This window comes from Neopelma chrysocephalum, unplaced genomic scaffold (assembly GCF_003984885.1).
Source record: "Neopelma chrysocephalum unplaced genomic scaffold, ASM398488v2 Primary Assembly neopelma1_60, whole genome shotgun sequence".
Taxonomy (NCBI): Eukaryota; Metazoa; Chordata; class Aves; order Passeriformes; family Pipridae; genus Neopelma; species Neopelma chrysocephalum.
In genome coordinates this window covers 17,237,331-17,252,039 of record NW_020897715.1, presented here as the reverse complement: position 1 = coordinate 17,252,039, position 14,709 = coordinate 17,237,331, and the positions used below count along the sequence as shown (strand labels likewise).

At 48.1% G+C, this 14,709-nt stretch overlaps 1 protein-coding gene across 1 annotated transcript; it reads left to right on the top strand.

Moving 5' to 3' along the window:
• The first annotated feature begins 5,947 nt into the window (after window positions 1-5,947).
• MLF2 (myeloid leukemia factor 2) lies at window positions 5,948-12,722 on the top strand. The gene is made up of 9 exons (XM_027681371.1): window positions 5,948-6,028; window positions 6,187-6,260; window positions 8,177-8,303; window positions 8,771-8,806; window positions 10,208-10,261; window positions 10,629-10,754; window positions 11,092-11,251; window positions 11,340-11,580; window positions 12,132-12,722. The coding sequence occupies exons 2-8, from the start codon at window positions 6,211-6,213 to the stop codon at window positions 11,516-11,518; spliced, it is 732 nt and encodes a 243-aa protein (XP_027537172.1). The 5' UTR covers window positions 5,948-6,028; window positions 6,187-6,210; the 3' UTR covers window positions 11,519-11,580; window positions 12,132-12,722.
• Window positions 12,723-14,709: the final 1,987 nt, after the last annotated feature.

Genomic DNA, 14,709 nt, shown 5'->3' with positions numbered 1-14,709 from the left:
GTATACACGTGTACACAGTCATTCTCACAGGTACAAGGCAAGGTTATTAATCCATCCAGTTGGAAAATGCATTAAGGCACACAAGTCTTCCTTGTCCTTCAGACACAAACTCAGCCTCTGTGCAAAGTCAGGATTCAGGAACTGGTGCTCTGAGTTTAATCGAATGGGTCTCAATTTGAGCATTTACGAGAAAAAGCGATTGGTATTTGTGGAACAGGGAGGGCACCGAGTACATCTCTCCTGAAGGAAAGTATGAAAGGGATGGGATAAATTATAATCTGTGTGACAGGGAGATAGGAGGTCCCCACCTTGTCATCTCGTCTCCTCCATGGCTACAGCTGCTTCTGTGATGATCTGACTATTCAACATTCTTCCCAGCTACACAGTGCATGGTGCCTGGCCCAAAGAAGCAGTCATGTAACTCAGACATACAGATCTAGACTAGTACCAAAATAAAACATCATGAAAATGCATGCATTAATTATTTTTTATCCCCCAACTGTTACACAAAGCCCCTCTGGCCAAATTCTCAAGTCTGTCAGCTATCAGCATTTGAAATCTTGTTTGGTTCAAGCACCCTTCTTTCATCCTTCTCTTCTGCAAGAAAAAAATCCTAATTTCCAGAGATACACCCAAAAATAGGAGCCAGACAAATCCTCCAAAGTGGCCAAATGTTGTTCCTCTCTGCTTCTGCTTGTCAGGAGACGCATGGCTCATGGCTCTGCTGTTCTCTTCACCAATTCAGGATTTTATCCTTTCCTTTACATGCTCAGCTACTGAAAATGCAAAACTACACCAAACGTATCCCTTGGCAAAGACATTTTCACATTAATGCACAAACAGGCCTTGACACAACATCCTAGAGGGGAAAAAGCAAGGATTATGTACAGTGATGTCGCCGTGCCCAAAGCTCCGTGTTGACACAGATTGCACACCCACAGATGCGAATAAACAAACACCTGTTTGTGTGAGGGAAGCGTGTTTCCAGCAACCTGTAGAATGGGGCTGTTGGGTCAGTGCTACAAACTGGCCACTGGCCATCTCTCCCTTTTTCCCCCAGCACTTGCAGTGTGCAGCCTCATATTGTCCCTTCCACGCTCCGCACCATATCCCCTTTGCGATCTTTACTTCATCTGCTGCTCCTTGACATTTGCTTCCTACCTCTGTTCTTGGTAGCATTCTTCCCATGGCCCTTTCCCTGGCTTCTTTTTGTGACATCCTGTATCACATTTACAAAATTCATCTTGTATCCCCTCCTTTTCTTTTCCATGTTCTATTTTGCCCTGCATGCATGTATCAACTATGTTTTTCCCTTTAAATCCAATGTGAAACTCTTCTTCATATCTTGTGACCTGCCAGTTTCTCCATTCTGACTCTACTTGCCCTTCAGATCCCGATGGTGAGATTCCCTGGGCTTCTAGTGTGCAGCTGCTTCCCTCGGGCCCTGAGGGTATCCCTTGACTGTCTCACCTAGCTCTTCCCTATGTCTTCTGCTCCTCCACCTGATCTGTGCCACTCTGCATTTTGCCTGCCAGATCAATCTGCAGCTTTTTTCTGCTCCCCTTTCCCATCTGTGCTTTTCCCTTTGTTGCAAATGCGAGTATACTCGTGTGCTCTGCAGATGCCAGTCCCTGTTCAGTATGTTCTGTAGTCTTTGTCTGTAGTTGCTCTGCCAACTCAGCAGAATATATTCCATCCTTTTCGGAGACTTATGTCCTTAGACAAAATGGGGGAGATGCAGAAGTTACATGACAGTTCATTGTGTGGAACAAACACTACACGTGTCTGTCTGCAGCCTGGACAACAATGGGAGTGTAATTTTCTTTGTACAAATTCACAATTTCAGTGCTGTTTGTGTTTGGTGTTTATGTAGTGTGCATGTGTTTAGGTGCAGTACATACCTGTTTGTGTACAGAGGGAATACTTTCCCTTTGTTACATGCATTTACTTATGTGAGTGTAGAAAGTATGGTTCTTTTCTACTGAGACATACACTGAGCTTGCAGGCGTGTGTCATCATACATAAGCACGTGTTTGCGATGTGTTTGGGCTTTCATGCGTGGTATGTATTTTTCTGCTTCTGGAATAGGCAGGGTAAGTGCACCTAGAAGCAATTATTTATGCATTTTGGTTTAATACCTGGCTAGTCTTGTCACTGTATTCCGTTGGGGGGCAGGGGGGACAAGGACTTTTCTGTTTGTGTTGAAGGCTGAACTAACTCTCAGCCATTTTCTGAGCAAAAGCAAAGCACAAGACTGGGTATTTTAAGAATTATGTTTAGTGAACTAACTTGTGATTTCAAAACTCTCCCAAACTGTTTGCTGAATAACAAAAGAGCAGAAGGATGTGTATTTGCATTAAATTTTCTTAAATTTACATAAACCCAGAAACAGAGAGTATCTGTCCTTTCGCTTACAGCAAAACTAGCAAAATCTCAATGTGCAGAGGGAATGCGTTTGAATGCATTAATGTATTTAATCCACACTGTTCATCTTTCTGTACTGCGTCCATTAAAAATCCAGGCAGACAATCAGCTTTGTTCTTCTTTCATGATGCTGTATCCTGAATTTAAGAGGAAATACCCAAGAATTCAACCAGTGGCCAACTTTGCATTGGGAAATGGCTTCCTGAGATGCAGCACATTTAAATAAGCCCTGCAGGAGGGCTGGGAAGCAAGGGTAGGTAACACAAGGAGAGGAAGCAAGAGGAGTAGAAGGGAGTGATGAGCCTGTCAGAAGACTGGAAAGGGAAGGGATGTTTTCAATCATGATTTTTGAGAGCCTCTCTTTGCTAACACAGCACAGATGGAGGTCGTGGTTCTCACTCACAGTGTGACAGACGCACTCTTACCACAAGCAAAATATTCTGAAAGTAATTGCTGCCATGCAACGCAAGTTGCAGCCACCACAAGCTGGCTCTAGCATCCCAAATATGAATTGTCACATTTGAGGTTCAAATCAGAGCTGTCCTTCACTCAGGGTGCCCTTCATCTGAGGTCAGAGTTAGTTGTTGGGTGACAATTACGTAAGAGGCACAGATGAAGGGAACCAATGAGGAAATGGCTGTGGGTAGCTCTGACTTCTGGTAACGAGAATTTCTTTGTCTTACAGGCGTCCACAGGGGCCCCAGAACATTTGGATGCGTTAAGAAGCTGTTTCTGTCTTCCTGGCCCAAATGATCGGTCCCTGGAAGCAGCAGGTAACAAGGCATGATTTTTCATCGTACCCTTTATTTACCTTCACCACGTGATACTCAGTTTGCTTTTCAGACGCTTCCGCCGTGGCTGCCCCTCGGCTGTGCCGCCGAGGGCCATGGGGATGCCGACGGGGGGGGCTGCTGGCAGCAGCCCGCGGTAGGCGGGAGAAGGTGGAGTTGAGGCAGCAGCGCCATTCATCCTTCTTCCATTTTGCCCTTCACTCACCTCCTCCAGGGTGCCTGCTGAGCTCCTTCTCCCGCCCCTTCCCCCCATTCCCCGCCGCTTCCAGCACAACCTGGGCAGCTTAAAAAAAAAAAAAAAGGAAATGGGGAGACATAATTGTTTTTATTTGTGATGAAAAGAGAAGCAGCCTAAATAGAGAATGTGAGAGGAGCAAGATGGGAGCCTTGCTTTTCATTCACACCCCCACGTTGCTCATTATTCTGACCTAGCAAATGGCCAGCCCCTTGGAGCATGTTAGGCATAATGTGGTGAGTACTGTACAGAAACCTCTCCTACAAATACTGCAGCAACAGCTCCTGCATTCCTCGGAACTGTGGTCTTGTCCACATTCCAGAAAAGGGTTGCCTTTCCAATTCCTCCTTCCAGGGTTTCACCCAGCATTTGCCACCAGCACAACTCTCTGCAAACCAGGCTCTCTCAAGGTTTGCTGAGCTGGTAATAGCCCTGGTAATGTAGTCTCTGGTAACGTGTCCATCAAGTGTAAGGACTTTCTATGAGGCTGCAGAAATATCCAGCAAGACTTACAGCCTCAGCCCTCAGTCTCATGAATTTAGCCCTTGGGGTTGCAGGCCACTTGCAGAAGAGCAGCATTAGGGACAGAAAAAGGATCTGCAAAGAAGTATTTCTCCTTTCTGTTATAAACTCCTTTCTGTTCCTTCCTATCTCTGTCTTTGGAAGGCAGCAATGCCTGACTTACTATTTGGAAAATAGTAAGGGAACTTTGAGGGAGTCCTACCATCTCTAGGACATTGCAGGAGTAGGAGGATCAATGGTATCTGGGGCACAGCAAGTCATTTTATCCCAATCTGGGGTAAAGAAGAAGGAAATAAGAACCCAGATGTTTACATTCATGCTCTTTGAATCCTGACACTTGAGGTCAACTCCACACTCCAATCAAACACCAAGAGAGCCTCAGAGCAAAAATAAAACTCACCAGACAGGAAAGGTTTTTCAGACTGGAAGTCTCTGAAGGATGATTCAGGGCTGCAGAAGCAGTATCAGAGAGGCTGAGACAGCGCTAGCAGAGGCTCTGAGCTGGTGAGAGGAGGGTGTTTCAGCAGCTCACCCATGAACAGCCTCCCTAAGGAACACTGCGTAAGGTCTTTGGCCCTGCTTAGCCCATGCCCTGCCCATAGGACCTGTGTCCACCTCACAATCCTGCACCATTGTGCTGTCTGCAGCTCCCATGATGTGGACGTTGGTTTCAGCCTGTGCAGAATACAATCACTAGATACAGCAGGGGATTTCTGAAGAGCCTTCTGCATACACACAGGTGCGGGCCTCCAGCAAGAGGTCTTCTTTATGGACACCAAGCAGTTTTGGGACCTGCTGTAGCAAGAAGTATTGCCAAGCCCTCTATGCATTTCACCAAGCAAAGCACGTTACTGGGTCATTTTCCTCTGTCAGACTCTGAAATCCAAGGACATGGCTTCTGCCACAACTCAGGAGGTCGATTTCTCAACCACATCTTGCAACCTGCTATTTCCAGTCCTCTGGTACAGGTTCAGTCTGGCTCCTGCACATAGTGGGCCGGATGCAACAGTCAGCAGAAGCACCACTAAGGAAGCAAGCCCTGGGCTGGAGCTGGGATGAGTCAGTCTGCTGTCTTCCCTGTAATCCAGTGGTGCTGATGATAGCTGAAGGCAACCACCATTCCCCAGGGATGGTGACAGAGGTGTTACCCTCCCCCCTGAGTTGTGGAGGTTCCCCACTACCGCTGTTGGTGCCACACACCGAGTACCTGCACTTCGTCTGTGGTTCCTGGTGGCTGTCCAGGGTCAGTGGTGACCCACAGCTGGCTTACGAAGTACTCTCCCTGCTTCTGCCAGGCAGAGCACTGGTGTGTGTGCACTGTCCGTGCACTCAGCACAGGGAAACAGCTCAATCGGTGCCTCCTACGTGCCCTCACCACAGAGGAAGCCTGAGATGAGTGCTGACCCTGCAGCAGCCAGGCATTGCTGCTGACTCTGGCCAGGAACCAACTGGCCACCAGCCACTGGGGTTATCACAGAATCACAGAATATTCTGAGTTGGAAGGGACCCACAAGGATCATCGTGTCCAACTCCTGGCCCTGCACAGGACATCCCCCAGCATGTCTCTGAGAGCATTGTCCAAACGATTCTTGAACTCTGTCAGGCTTGGTGCTGTGACCACTTCCCTGGGGAGCCTGTTCCAGTGCCCAACCACCCTCTGGGTGAAAATTTTCTAATATCCAACCTAAACCTCCCCTGACACAATTTCAGGCCATTCCCTGTTACTGGTCGCCAGACATATCCGAGCCTGCCCCTGGTGAGGAAGCTGCGTACGGCGGTGAGGCGTCCCTGAGGCCCCTCCATTCCCGTTACACCCTCACGATCCCTGTCGGGCGCTGCCCGGAGCAGGCCGGGAGCGCTCCCCGCGGGGGCCGCCAGGGGGCGCTGTGCCGAGCGGCCCATACCCACCCCCGCCCTCCCCCAGGGCGGGCGCGCATGCGCGGTGCGGGCGCGGCGGGGGCAGCGCGGTCCGGTCCGCGATGGGCGCGGAGGCGTGAGCGGCCCCAGCGGCTCCGGGAGCGCCGAACGGGAGCGCCGCGCCCGCCACCACCGCCAGGCACGGCAGGGCTGGGCAGGGCAAGGCAGGGCGCGGGGGCGGGGGGAGCGCTGCCGTCACCTGCCCGGGATGGCGGCGGGGCGGGGGGGCCGGTTCCGCCGCTCCGCCCCTCCCCGCCCTCGGCCCCGGCCGTGCTCACCGCCCTCTCCCCTCCGCAGAGGCCGCCCCCGAGCGAGGGAAGCATGTTCCGGCTGATGAGGGATGGCGAGCCGGAGGACCCCATGTTTGCCATGTGAGTCGGGCAGGGCATCCTCAGGATGGGGGGGAGGGGAAGCGGCGGGAGGCAGGGATGCGAGATCGTCCTCGGGATCGGCGCGGGGGCAGATGCGCGCTCCCCCTCGCGTCCGGACAGGCGGGCAGAGGCCTTTGCCGGGCTGCGGAGGAGCTATCTGGGGACAAACACAAACATCCTCCCAGGGGGCAGCGCGAGGAATAACCTGGTTCGCGCTGATCCCGTTTCCCTGATATTGGAGCGTGGTCTTGGAGGAAAGCATAATAAAGTAGGCCAAAAGGCATCGCAGCTGCCTGAGAGGAGGAGAGGGCTGGAATAGCTAATCTGTTTCTTTGCGCAAGGATTCCTTTTTCTTATGCAAAGTAGGGTTGCAGTTCGGATAGATAAAATCTGCTGTTCCATCCAGTGTTTGTTGCTGCTGTGCACAGGAACTCATTAATGGAGCTGGTGGAGACTGCTGAAGCAGTTGTCAAGTTGTGGCGAACAAAGTAAAGAGAAGCCAACGGGTAGTTTTGAAACACGAGTATTGAAATCTAACAAAGGTCCTGAGAACTCTTCCTGGGATTCCTTTTACTGAATGTTTTTGTTTCTGTCCACAGTCCAGAAATTGGATGCTATTGATAAATTTTGGCAGTGACACTAAGTTGGCAGTCCTTGCCAAAGTGGATAAGGAATAGACTGTTAACACAGGAAGAATTTGATTATGTTAAGCACTGAACTACTAGAAATTCTGTGAAATTAATGTATTTAGAAGAGTAGTCAATTTTTTGCTGATAGAATTGGTAATAAGCAAGAATTTTATCAGCTGTAAGCAAATTAGCAGGAGAGGAAACCTTGATGTCCCAGTTAGTCACAGGATGACTGTGTGTTCCTCTCATTGATGTGGGAGGTATGAGTCTAGCTTTTATTATGGGAAGCACTTCCAGGAGAGACAGAAAAGTACTGGTTTGTAGTAGGTGCTTTTGTGATCTCAGGAACAGTCTCTGCTGTTGGGGTTATTAATGCTCAAGAGGGATAATTGCAGACTATAAGATGTGCAGGAAAACAGCTATGGTATTTCACAGAAGTTTTTTACTGTGGCCACTGTAAACTGTGACTGTTTTTCTTTACTATCCTTTTCTTCCTCTTGCTTCTCTGGCATGTGTGAATGTGTGCAGCCCTCAAAGTGGAGGCTGCAAAAGAAGGGAAAACTAGTTAGGGACCCCAGTTATTGTTCCCTTTCTTTCTCAAATCTGCAAAAGCTGTATGTGATCTCAAACCCTCAACTAGATGTCGAGATGATTTGTGGTGGCAAAGGGGTGTCAGGCCACACAGTCCATTCTGGAGGTTTCAGTCTCACATTGGAGTGTTTGTATGCGTGTATGTGGATGGGGTGAGAAGACAATATGCAGGATCTCATGCTCTCTGGTCCCATTAAGTGTAGTCCTCTTTTTGCAGCCAGGAGGGTCTTAGTGCAGCTCCCTGCAAAATGAAGAACTGTCCTTTTAGAAGGGCTTGATTGTTTTGCAGAGCTCTTAACATAGGGGGGTTTTGTAGCAGAAGAGGAAAGGACTGTGAAATGATGGCAGATCTGAGAAGTGGCCTTTGTTTGTTAGAGCAGTGAGGTTCTGGAATGGCCTTGGTCATGCTTGGCTCCAAAGCAGTGCAGGGAGCAGAACACCAACCTGCTTCTGAGCAGACAGCAATTAGTACCTTAGGAGGCTTCTGTGGTATAATACTTTCTATTACAAGAAATGAGATGGGATTCAGAGGTCCCTTCCAGCCCCAAGGATCACCACACACAACAACGAATTCTCGGGATTCTCAATTTTCAGCCTGGAAAGGAATGTATAGTTATCTTAGAAAAACTTGGAGTCACAAGGGGTGGATTGTATGGGGCTTTGTCCTCACCATTTTTCTCTCAACCCTTCCAAAAGGGATCCTTTTGCCATCCATCGACAGCACATGAACCGCATGCTCTCTGGAAGTTTCGGGTTTGGCCCACTCCTTGGCATCACTGATGGGACCACGCCAGGGGCTCGCCAGGCTGGCCGCAGGATGCAGGTAAAAGGGGGGCTTGAGTACAGGGTAGAACTTCTGGAACTACCTTGTTGGTTTGTATTTCCCACTGTTCCTGGGTTGGGCACCCTCCTCGCCTTCACATGGATGGTGGGTGCAGCACTGATCTCTAAAGCAGTGGTGTTCTGGTCCTTCTCTTTACTCCACATCCGTTAATATGTTGAATGCAACTGCATTCTAGGTTGGATGGGAGGAAGGGAATAAATATGTTATTTCTAGAGGACGTAAATTAATATAACTGGGAGAAATTTAGGAGCATTACCTCATGACTGGTTTGTTAGGGGTGATACGGTTTGGACCACCATGAGTCCATGGGGCACTTTCTTGATCTGTTTGTAGAGCCTGAGTGTTCCCAGTTCTGTTTCTGAGAAGGATTAGTGTGTTCTGATGAGGATCTAGTGTTTGGCTGTTGCAAAGTCATTCTCTGTTCTGCTTTTCTGTTGTCCTGGCAGGCAGGAGCTATTTCACCCTTTGGGATGCTCGGCATGGTAAGTTTTCTGTTTTTCTGGGTCAAACTGGAGGTTTTCCAAGTAGTGGCTCTGTACTGAGATTCATCAGTACAGTGTGCAACCAGTACTAAAATGTAGCAATCTGAGCACAACCATGTAGTGAGAGTGGGAACGTCTGAGGAGACCAAGATGAGCTCTAGATTTATAGTAAATGGAATACAGAAGAGGGTATTGAACTGAAACTGGAAGTATCTGGTTTCTCTTGGATCTGTCATTGAGTTGCTTTATAACTTCAGACCTTTGCCTTGTTTCCCTCTAATGTTTTAATCTTATCCACAAGCTGTTTTAGAGGAGAGATTCTAACTCTGTTTATATGGGGAAGTTGTATTTGCACCTTGACCAGAGAAAACCCATAAAGCTGTTATAGCACAATATTTCATGGGAATTGGGACAGTTAATATCCGAGAAGAGCAAGTAGTCCCTTAATAACCTCATATGTCTGAAAAGAAGCTGCGGAACTGTTTGGAGGTAACGGAGGAACCGTGAGAATACGAGTGAAGGACTTGGCCATCAGTAGGCAGAGGTGGTTATTGCACCTCTTTTGCCGGTGGTGGTGGATGGAGAAGACAACGGAATACTTCAGTTGAACAGGACTGAAATGAGAATGGCTGTGTGTACATGAGAACACCGCACTCGGAGCCTGCTGATCTCCATCGTCTACTAAAATAATACAGTGGAAATAGCTTATTCTAGCTCCAGCAACTTTAGCTGTCTTACACTGCAGAATTGCCTTAATAAAAGAGACTTCCATGTCCTGGAATTTTTGTAGCTCAGAGAAGGATTAATAAGACTCCAAACAAATCAAAGCATAATAATATTGCATGTGAGTACTGCTCTGCTGGAAACAAGAACAAGAGGCTACTCGAGGAAACAAAAAAAAAAGAAATCAGCAAGTTTGAAGTGACATCGTAATTTTGTTTACATATTGTGCAATTAATCTGTGAGACCTGCTGGCCCAGTGTGTTACTGCAGCCCTCAGGTTTACAGGATGGAAAAGGCAGGTGTTTGTATGGAAAATAAGTAAATTGTTATGCTAGAAAGAATACAATCAGTGGAAACTTCCTTAAGATCACTGTTGGTGCACATGCTGAGATTTCTTCTCTTAACTTTGCTGAGTACCTGGACTCACAAACCCCAGTGCATTGGTAGTTGGATCCAAACTAAAAAAAACAGCCTTTGCCAGAACACTTGGGCAATGCAACCTGAGAGAATGGAGAGAACAGCAATCTCAGATTCTGGGGACTTTTTTCTGCACTACTGAAAGAAGGGGAAAAGAACAAGGTTTTTGTTCTTAGGTTTTTGTCCCTTGAAGGTAGTTTTGTTGTTCTTTCCTCATGTCTCTTTCCAAACTAACTAATCTTCTCTTTTGCTTTTTATCAGGCAGGTGGCTTTATAGATATGTTCGGGATGATGAATGACATGATTGGAAACATGGTAAGAACCCTCCATAAACCCTCTGAATTGAAGGGAGTACTGAGGGTGCTCCTGCCACCCCCATCTTACTGTGCTGCTTGGTATGGGCTGTGCCCCAGCTGTCAAGGTGGCAGAGGCTGTAAGCTTTGCTTCATTGCTGGGGACTGTGACAGAGAGCTTGTTCCTGAGTGCAGGAAGAAGAGAGGGATGAGGAAGGAAGTGTAGGAGTAGACTTGTTTAGAAAGAAACAAGTATTAATTTAACAGGAAGATGTATTCTCCAGAAGAATGGACCAGTGTCGATTATATTCTTCCTGTAGTAATTTCTTCCTACTTCCTACAGAGAGAATTAACTGCCATCTCTTGTTGCCTTCCATTCCTTCTTGCAGGAGCATATGACAAGTGGTGCTAACTGCCAGACATTTACCTCCTCAACCGTCATCTCCTATTCCAACCTGGGTGATGGGCCCAAAGTCTATCAGGAGACCTCAGAGATGCGTTCAGCACCCGGTGGGGTAAGGAGGAGGCTGCTCGCTTTGCTGCGGGTGGGTGGGCTTTGTTTGGTGGCTTCTGTGGGTGGCCACCCACGGCACTTTGGCTTCACAGGCAGTTGCAGCTCAAGGAGCACAATGTGGTTCTTGTGACTCACTGAACCATGCCAAAGGCCGCTGGGAGGAGATGGGAAGCACTGGTGGGGGGAATCCATTTTTCAGTCTTCATTGTGTTGTGTTTGACGTGCTGGGAGTGGTGGCAGTGCAAGGTGGCTGAAATACTGCAGGCGAGAATCAGGGTGCTGTGTGGGGCTGGGAGAATGAAGGTAAGTGTTGATTCTACATGGAAATCTGCTCCCAGATCCGTGAGACTAGACGAACTGTAAGGGACTCGGACAGTGGCCTGGAACAAATGTCGATTGGTCACCACATCAGGGAGAGGGCCCACATCATGCAGCGGTCCCGGAACCATCGCACGGGTGACCAGGAGGAGAGGCAGGACTACATCAACATGGATGAAAGTGAGTAGTGCCCATGTTCTCCTCCCAGCAAAGCCAGGTGCTACTTCCCCAGCTCCTCCCCATCTGTGCATGTTCTTTCCCTACACAGGTGACGCAGCCGCATTTGACGATGAGTGGAGGCGAGAGACGTCCCGCTTCCGGCCGCAGCGGGGGCTGGATTACCGGCGTCATGAAGGCGGCGGTGGCCGTCGGGCTGAAGGGACTCGTCTCGCGATCCAGGGCCCTGAGGATTCTCCCTCCAGACAGTCCCGTCGGTATGACTGGTGAACTCAGAGCAGACCTTATGGGGGGTGCAGCGTGGCCACCCCCAAATCTACCTATGCGCTCTTGTAAGTCTTAACAAGTTTTTTTTCCTCATCTCCCACTGCATGGTTGCCTCTTAGCCACAGGATTTCTTTTTGTTTGCCCCAGTCTTACATTATTTTGAGGTTTCAATTGGAAATGGGTTTTCCCACTTTGAGAGAGCAGGGGAAGATGTGAATATTGAGAAACTACTGTGCTGAACGGGAACATGGAAGCTGTTTAAGTTAGCTTTGTCATCAACAAAAGATGTGTGGCATCAGCCTTAACTGATGGTTCAAATTGTACGACATGATGTAGGATTGCGATCTGTGGAGTGTTCATACTGTCATTGTATAGAACTTATAGAACACAGAAACCATTTGCTGTCCATCCAGTTTGAAATACAAGTAAGTGCTGCTGTCTGCTCTCCCATGTTTTGAATAGGGCTCACTAGGATGTGATCTCCTGCTTGAAAAGGGACATTTTTCCCTTTTTTTGATGTCTAGACATCAGGTTTAAACATGTCTTTTTCTGTCTTCTATGCTGCTTTCTAAGCACCACTTACTCTTTTTATGTTTTCTGTTTCCCTTCCTCCCAGGTACAGACAGTGAAACTCTGAAGCCCCTTCAAAGCACCACTTGGACCCTCCTCAAATTTAGTATTAACCTCCCTCCCACTTCGGAATTGAAACAAAGCAACTAATCTTCTGCATTGCTCTTTTTCGCCCCATTTGGGTGCTGCAGTGGGGCATGGGGAATCTCACTGATGTGCAAGGAACACATTAATTGCCCATTCCCTTTCTGCTGTCCCTTGGCTCTGTTCTTTCTGCCAGTAGTGATGGGCATGAGGAGCTGCCACCTTGCCTCTTCCATCCTTTCCACTCTTTCTGTGCTGGGTTGGGCTGGCTCTGAAGTTTTTGTTTAGTCCCCTGTGAAAGGAATATGAGGGAATTCTGCTAGAACCCCCTGTCAGTCCCCTCACTGGGACAGAAGCTTCGATTCCCCTCCTGCTCCTTGGTGCATCTATGGAGAAGCAGAGAAGGTTGTGTGTGTTAGAGAAGGGAGGAGCAGAACAAAAGCTGGATCAGCCTGTGGGCCCCCCGACCCCTCTTCAATCAGCTCTCCCACTTTTTTAATTTGTGAAACTTGTAACTAGATGTTTACTGAATAAAGAAACAAACTGTAAAGAATTGTTGGGGCAGTCTTTTACTTTCAGCTGACCTAATTGTGCGTGCTGTGGAATTAAGTAACCTCTTCCACATCCTTGGGAAATTGCTGAGGAGAGACTTGGTGTTTAAGGTTTTGTTTTCTTACAGAAAATAGCCTTATATCCTTCCCATATAGTCACACAGTGAGATGATGCTCAACATGGAAAGAAGACCCAAGACACCACAGTTTGCAAAAAATACCCTTTAATTGCTGTAGTTTTGCTGAGCACTCGAGGGAAATTGGTTGGTCTTTCTTGCTGCCTGGTCATCTGTGCAGCCCTGAATTGGGCCTCTGGAGTTCCTGCACCGCCAGGGAATATTTCCATTATTTTCTTATTATTTCACTGCAACTGAGGCTGATGTTACGAATGACCTTTTCTCAACTTCTTCAGTATTAGGTGAAACTTGAGAGGTATTAGGAATACAGGACTAGGGAAGATCTCCTGGGTTCTTGGCCAGTTTCCTCTTCTGGCACGCACCCTTACACAAAACTTTTCATCAGCTTATTTGGAATAGAGGGCAGGAAATTATGCATGGCTTACACTTGGAAGTGGTGTGCCAGAATCTTGCCGTGTATCCCCGTGTTTTATGTGTGGGCACTAATACAGAGGCCGGCATCTTGCTGGGGACCGACCGTCCTGCTCAGAAAAAAGAATGCAGAATCTACCCTCTGAAAGCTTAGGGCAGAGTTTGCACATGTTCCACCCTTCAAGGAAGTGCAGGGCAGAATCTTTGCTGGTGGCAGATTCTGTCCCCACTTAGCTGTGCTGTTTTGTCCCATGAAAACCGTAGTAGGAGTCATAGAATCATAGAATGGTTTTGGTTGGGAGGAATCTTAAAGATCATCTCATTCCAACCCTCCTGCCATGGGCAGGGACATCTTCCACTAGACCAGGTTTCTCAGAGCTCTATCCAGCCTGGCCTTGAACACTTCCAAGATGGGGCATGCACAGCTTCTCTGGGCAACCTATTCCAGTGCCTCACCACCCTCACAGTAAAGAATTTCTTCCTAATATCTAATCTAAGCCTGCCCTCCTTCAGGTTAAGGCCATTCCCCCTTGTCCTGTCACTATATGCCCATGTAAAAAGTCTCCTTTCAGTCCTGGTTTGAAGGTGATGACTCCACATCCAAGTGCAGTTGGAGAGGTCTCCACCATCTGGGAGAGTGAAAGGAAGTAAATGTTGAGGGGGAGTAAGGCTGCTGCCTCTGAAAGTGGACTGACTTTCTGGAGGTAGTGTAGTCAAGGCAGGCCCTGAAGAGAGCAAGGCCAAAGGAGGAGCTACACAGAAAAAATCAGGGTTTGGGAGAGGTTTTGTGGAAGACAAATCATCTTGGGGTTGCCAGACTGTGAAAGAAAGAACTGGAACAACAGCAGCCCTCATCTCTGGTAGTCTTGAGCCAGTGCAAGAAGCGGCACCTGATGTTTTGATCCAGCAAAGAACCAGCTGAGATCACAAAGGTGCTTACAGGTGGTGGTAACCAGCTGTGAGGGCCGGGCCAGTCTTTGAGGCAAAGTCTGAGAGAATAGAGAGGTGGGCATGGTGGTGGTGGGGTTTAACATTGACCTTTAACTGTGAGGATCCATTCCTCTTTGGGCATGGATTTCCTAATCTTGACCTAATCCCAAATCCTTTTATGTGGATTCAGCCTCTGCACCCTATAGGGTGCTGTCCTGCTCATGGATTTAGGACCCTTGTGTGCTCTTCCACTCTGCAGTGGGAGGGTGTTTTGCCTGGCTGCCTGAGCCAGGCTAACTGCTGTACAGTCATTTAAAAGATCCTGGCTTTCTCCAGATGTGACAAGGCTCTGGTGGTCTAAGGAAAAGTTCAGGGAGAGGAGGACCTTGTGTTAAGACAGGAGACCAGGAGAGAGTTTAAGAGATGCCAAACACAAAAGTACAGGAAGTATATTGGTCGGGTGACCCCTTTGCTTGTCCTGCGGCTGACACAGTACATTAACTTCGGACTT

Coding starts and splice junctions, on each gene's coding strand:
- MLF2 (XM_027681371.1), top strand. CDS start 6,211: ATGTTCCGGCTGATGAGGGATGGCGAGCCGGAGGACCCCATGTTTGCC. Junction 8,807..10,207: donor CCTTTGGGATGCTCGGCATG/GTAAGTTTTCTG, acceptor GCTTTTTATCAG/GCAGGTGGCTTTATAGATAT. Junction 10,755..11,091: donor TGCGTTCAGCACCCGGTGGG/GTAAGGAGGAGG, acceptor ATCTGCTCCCAG/ATCCGTGAGACTAGACGAAC.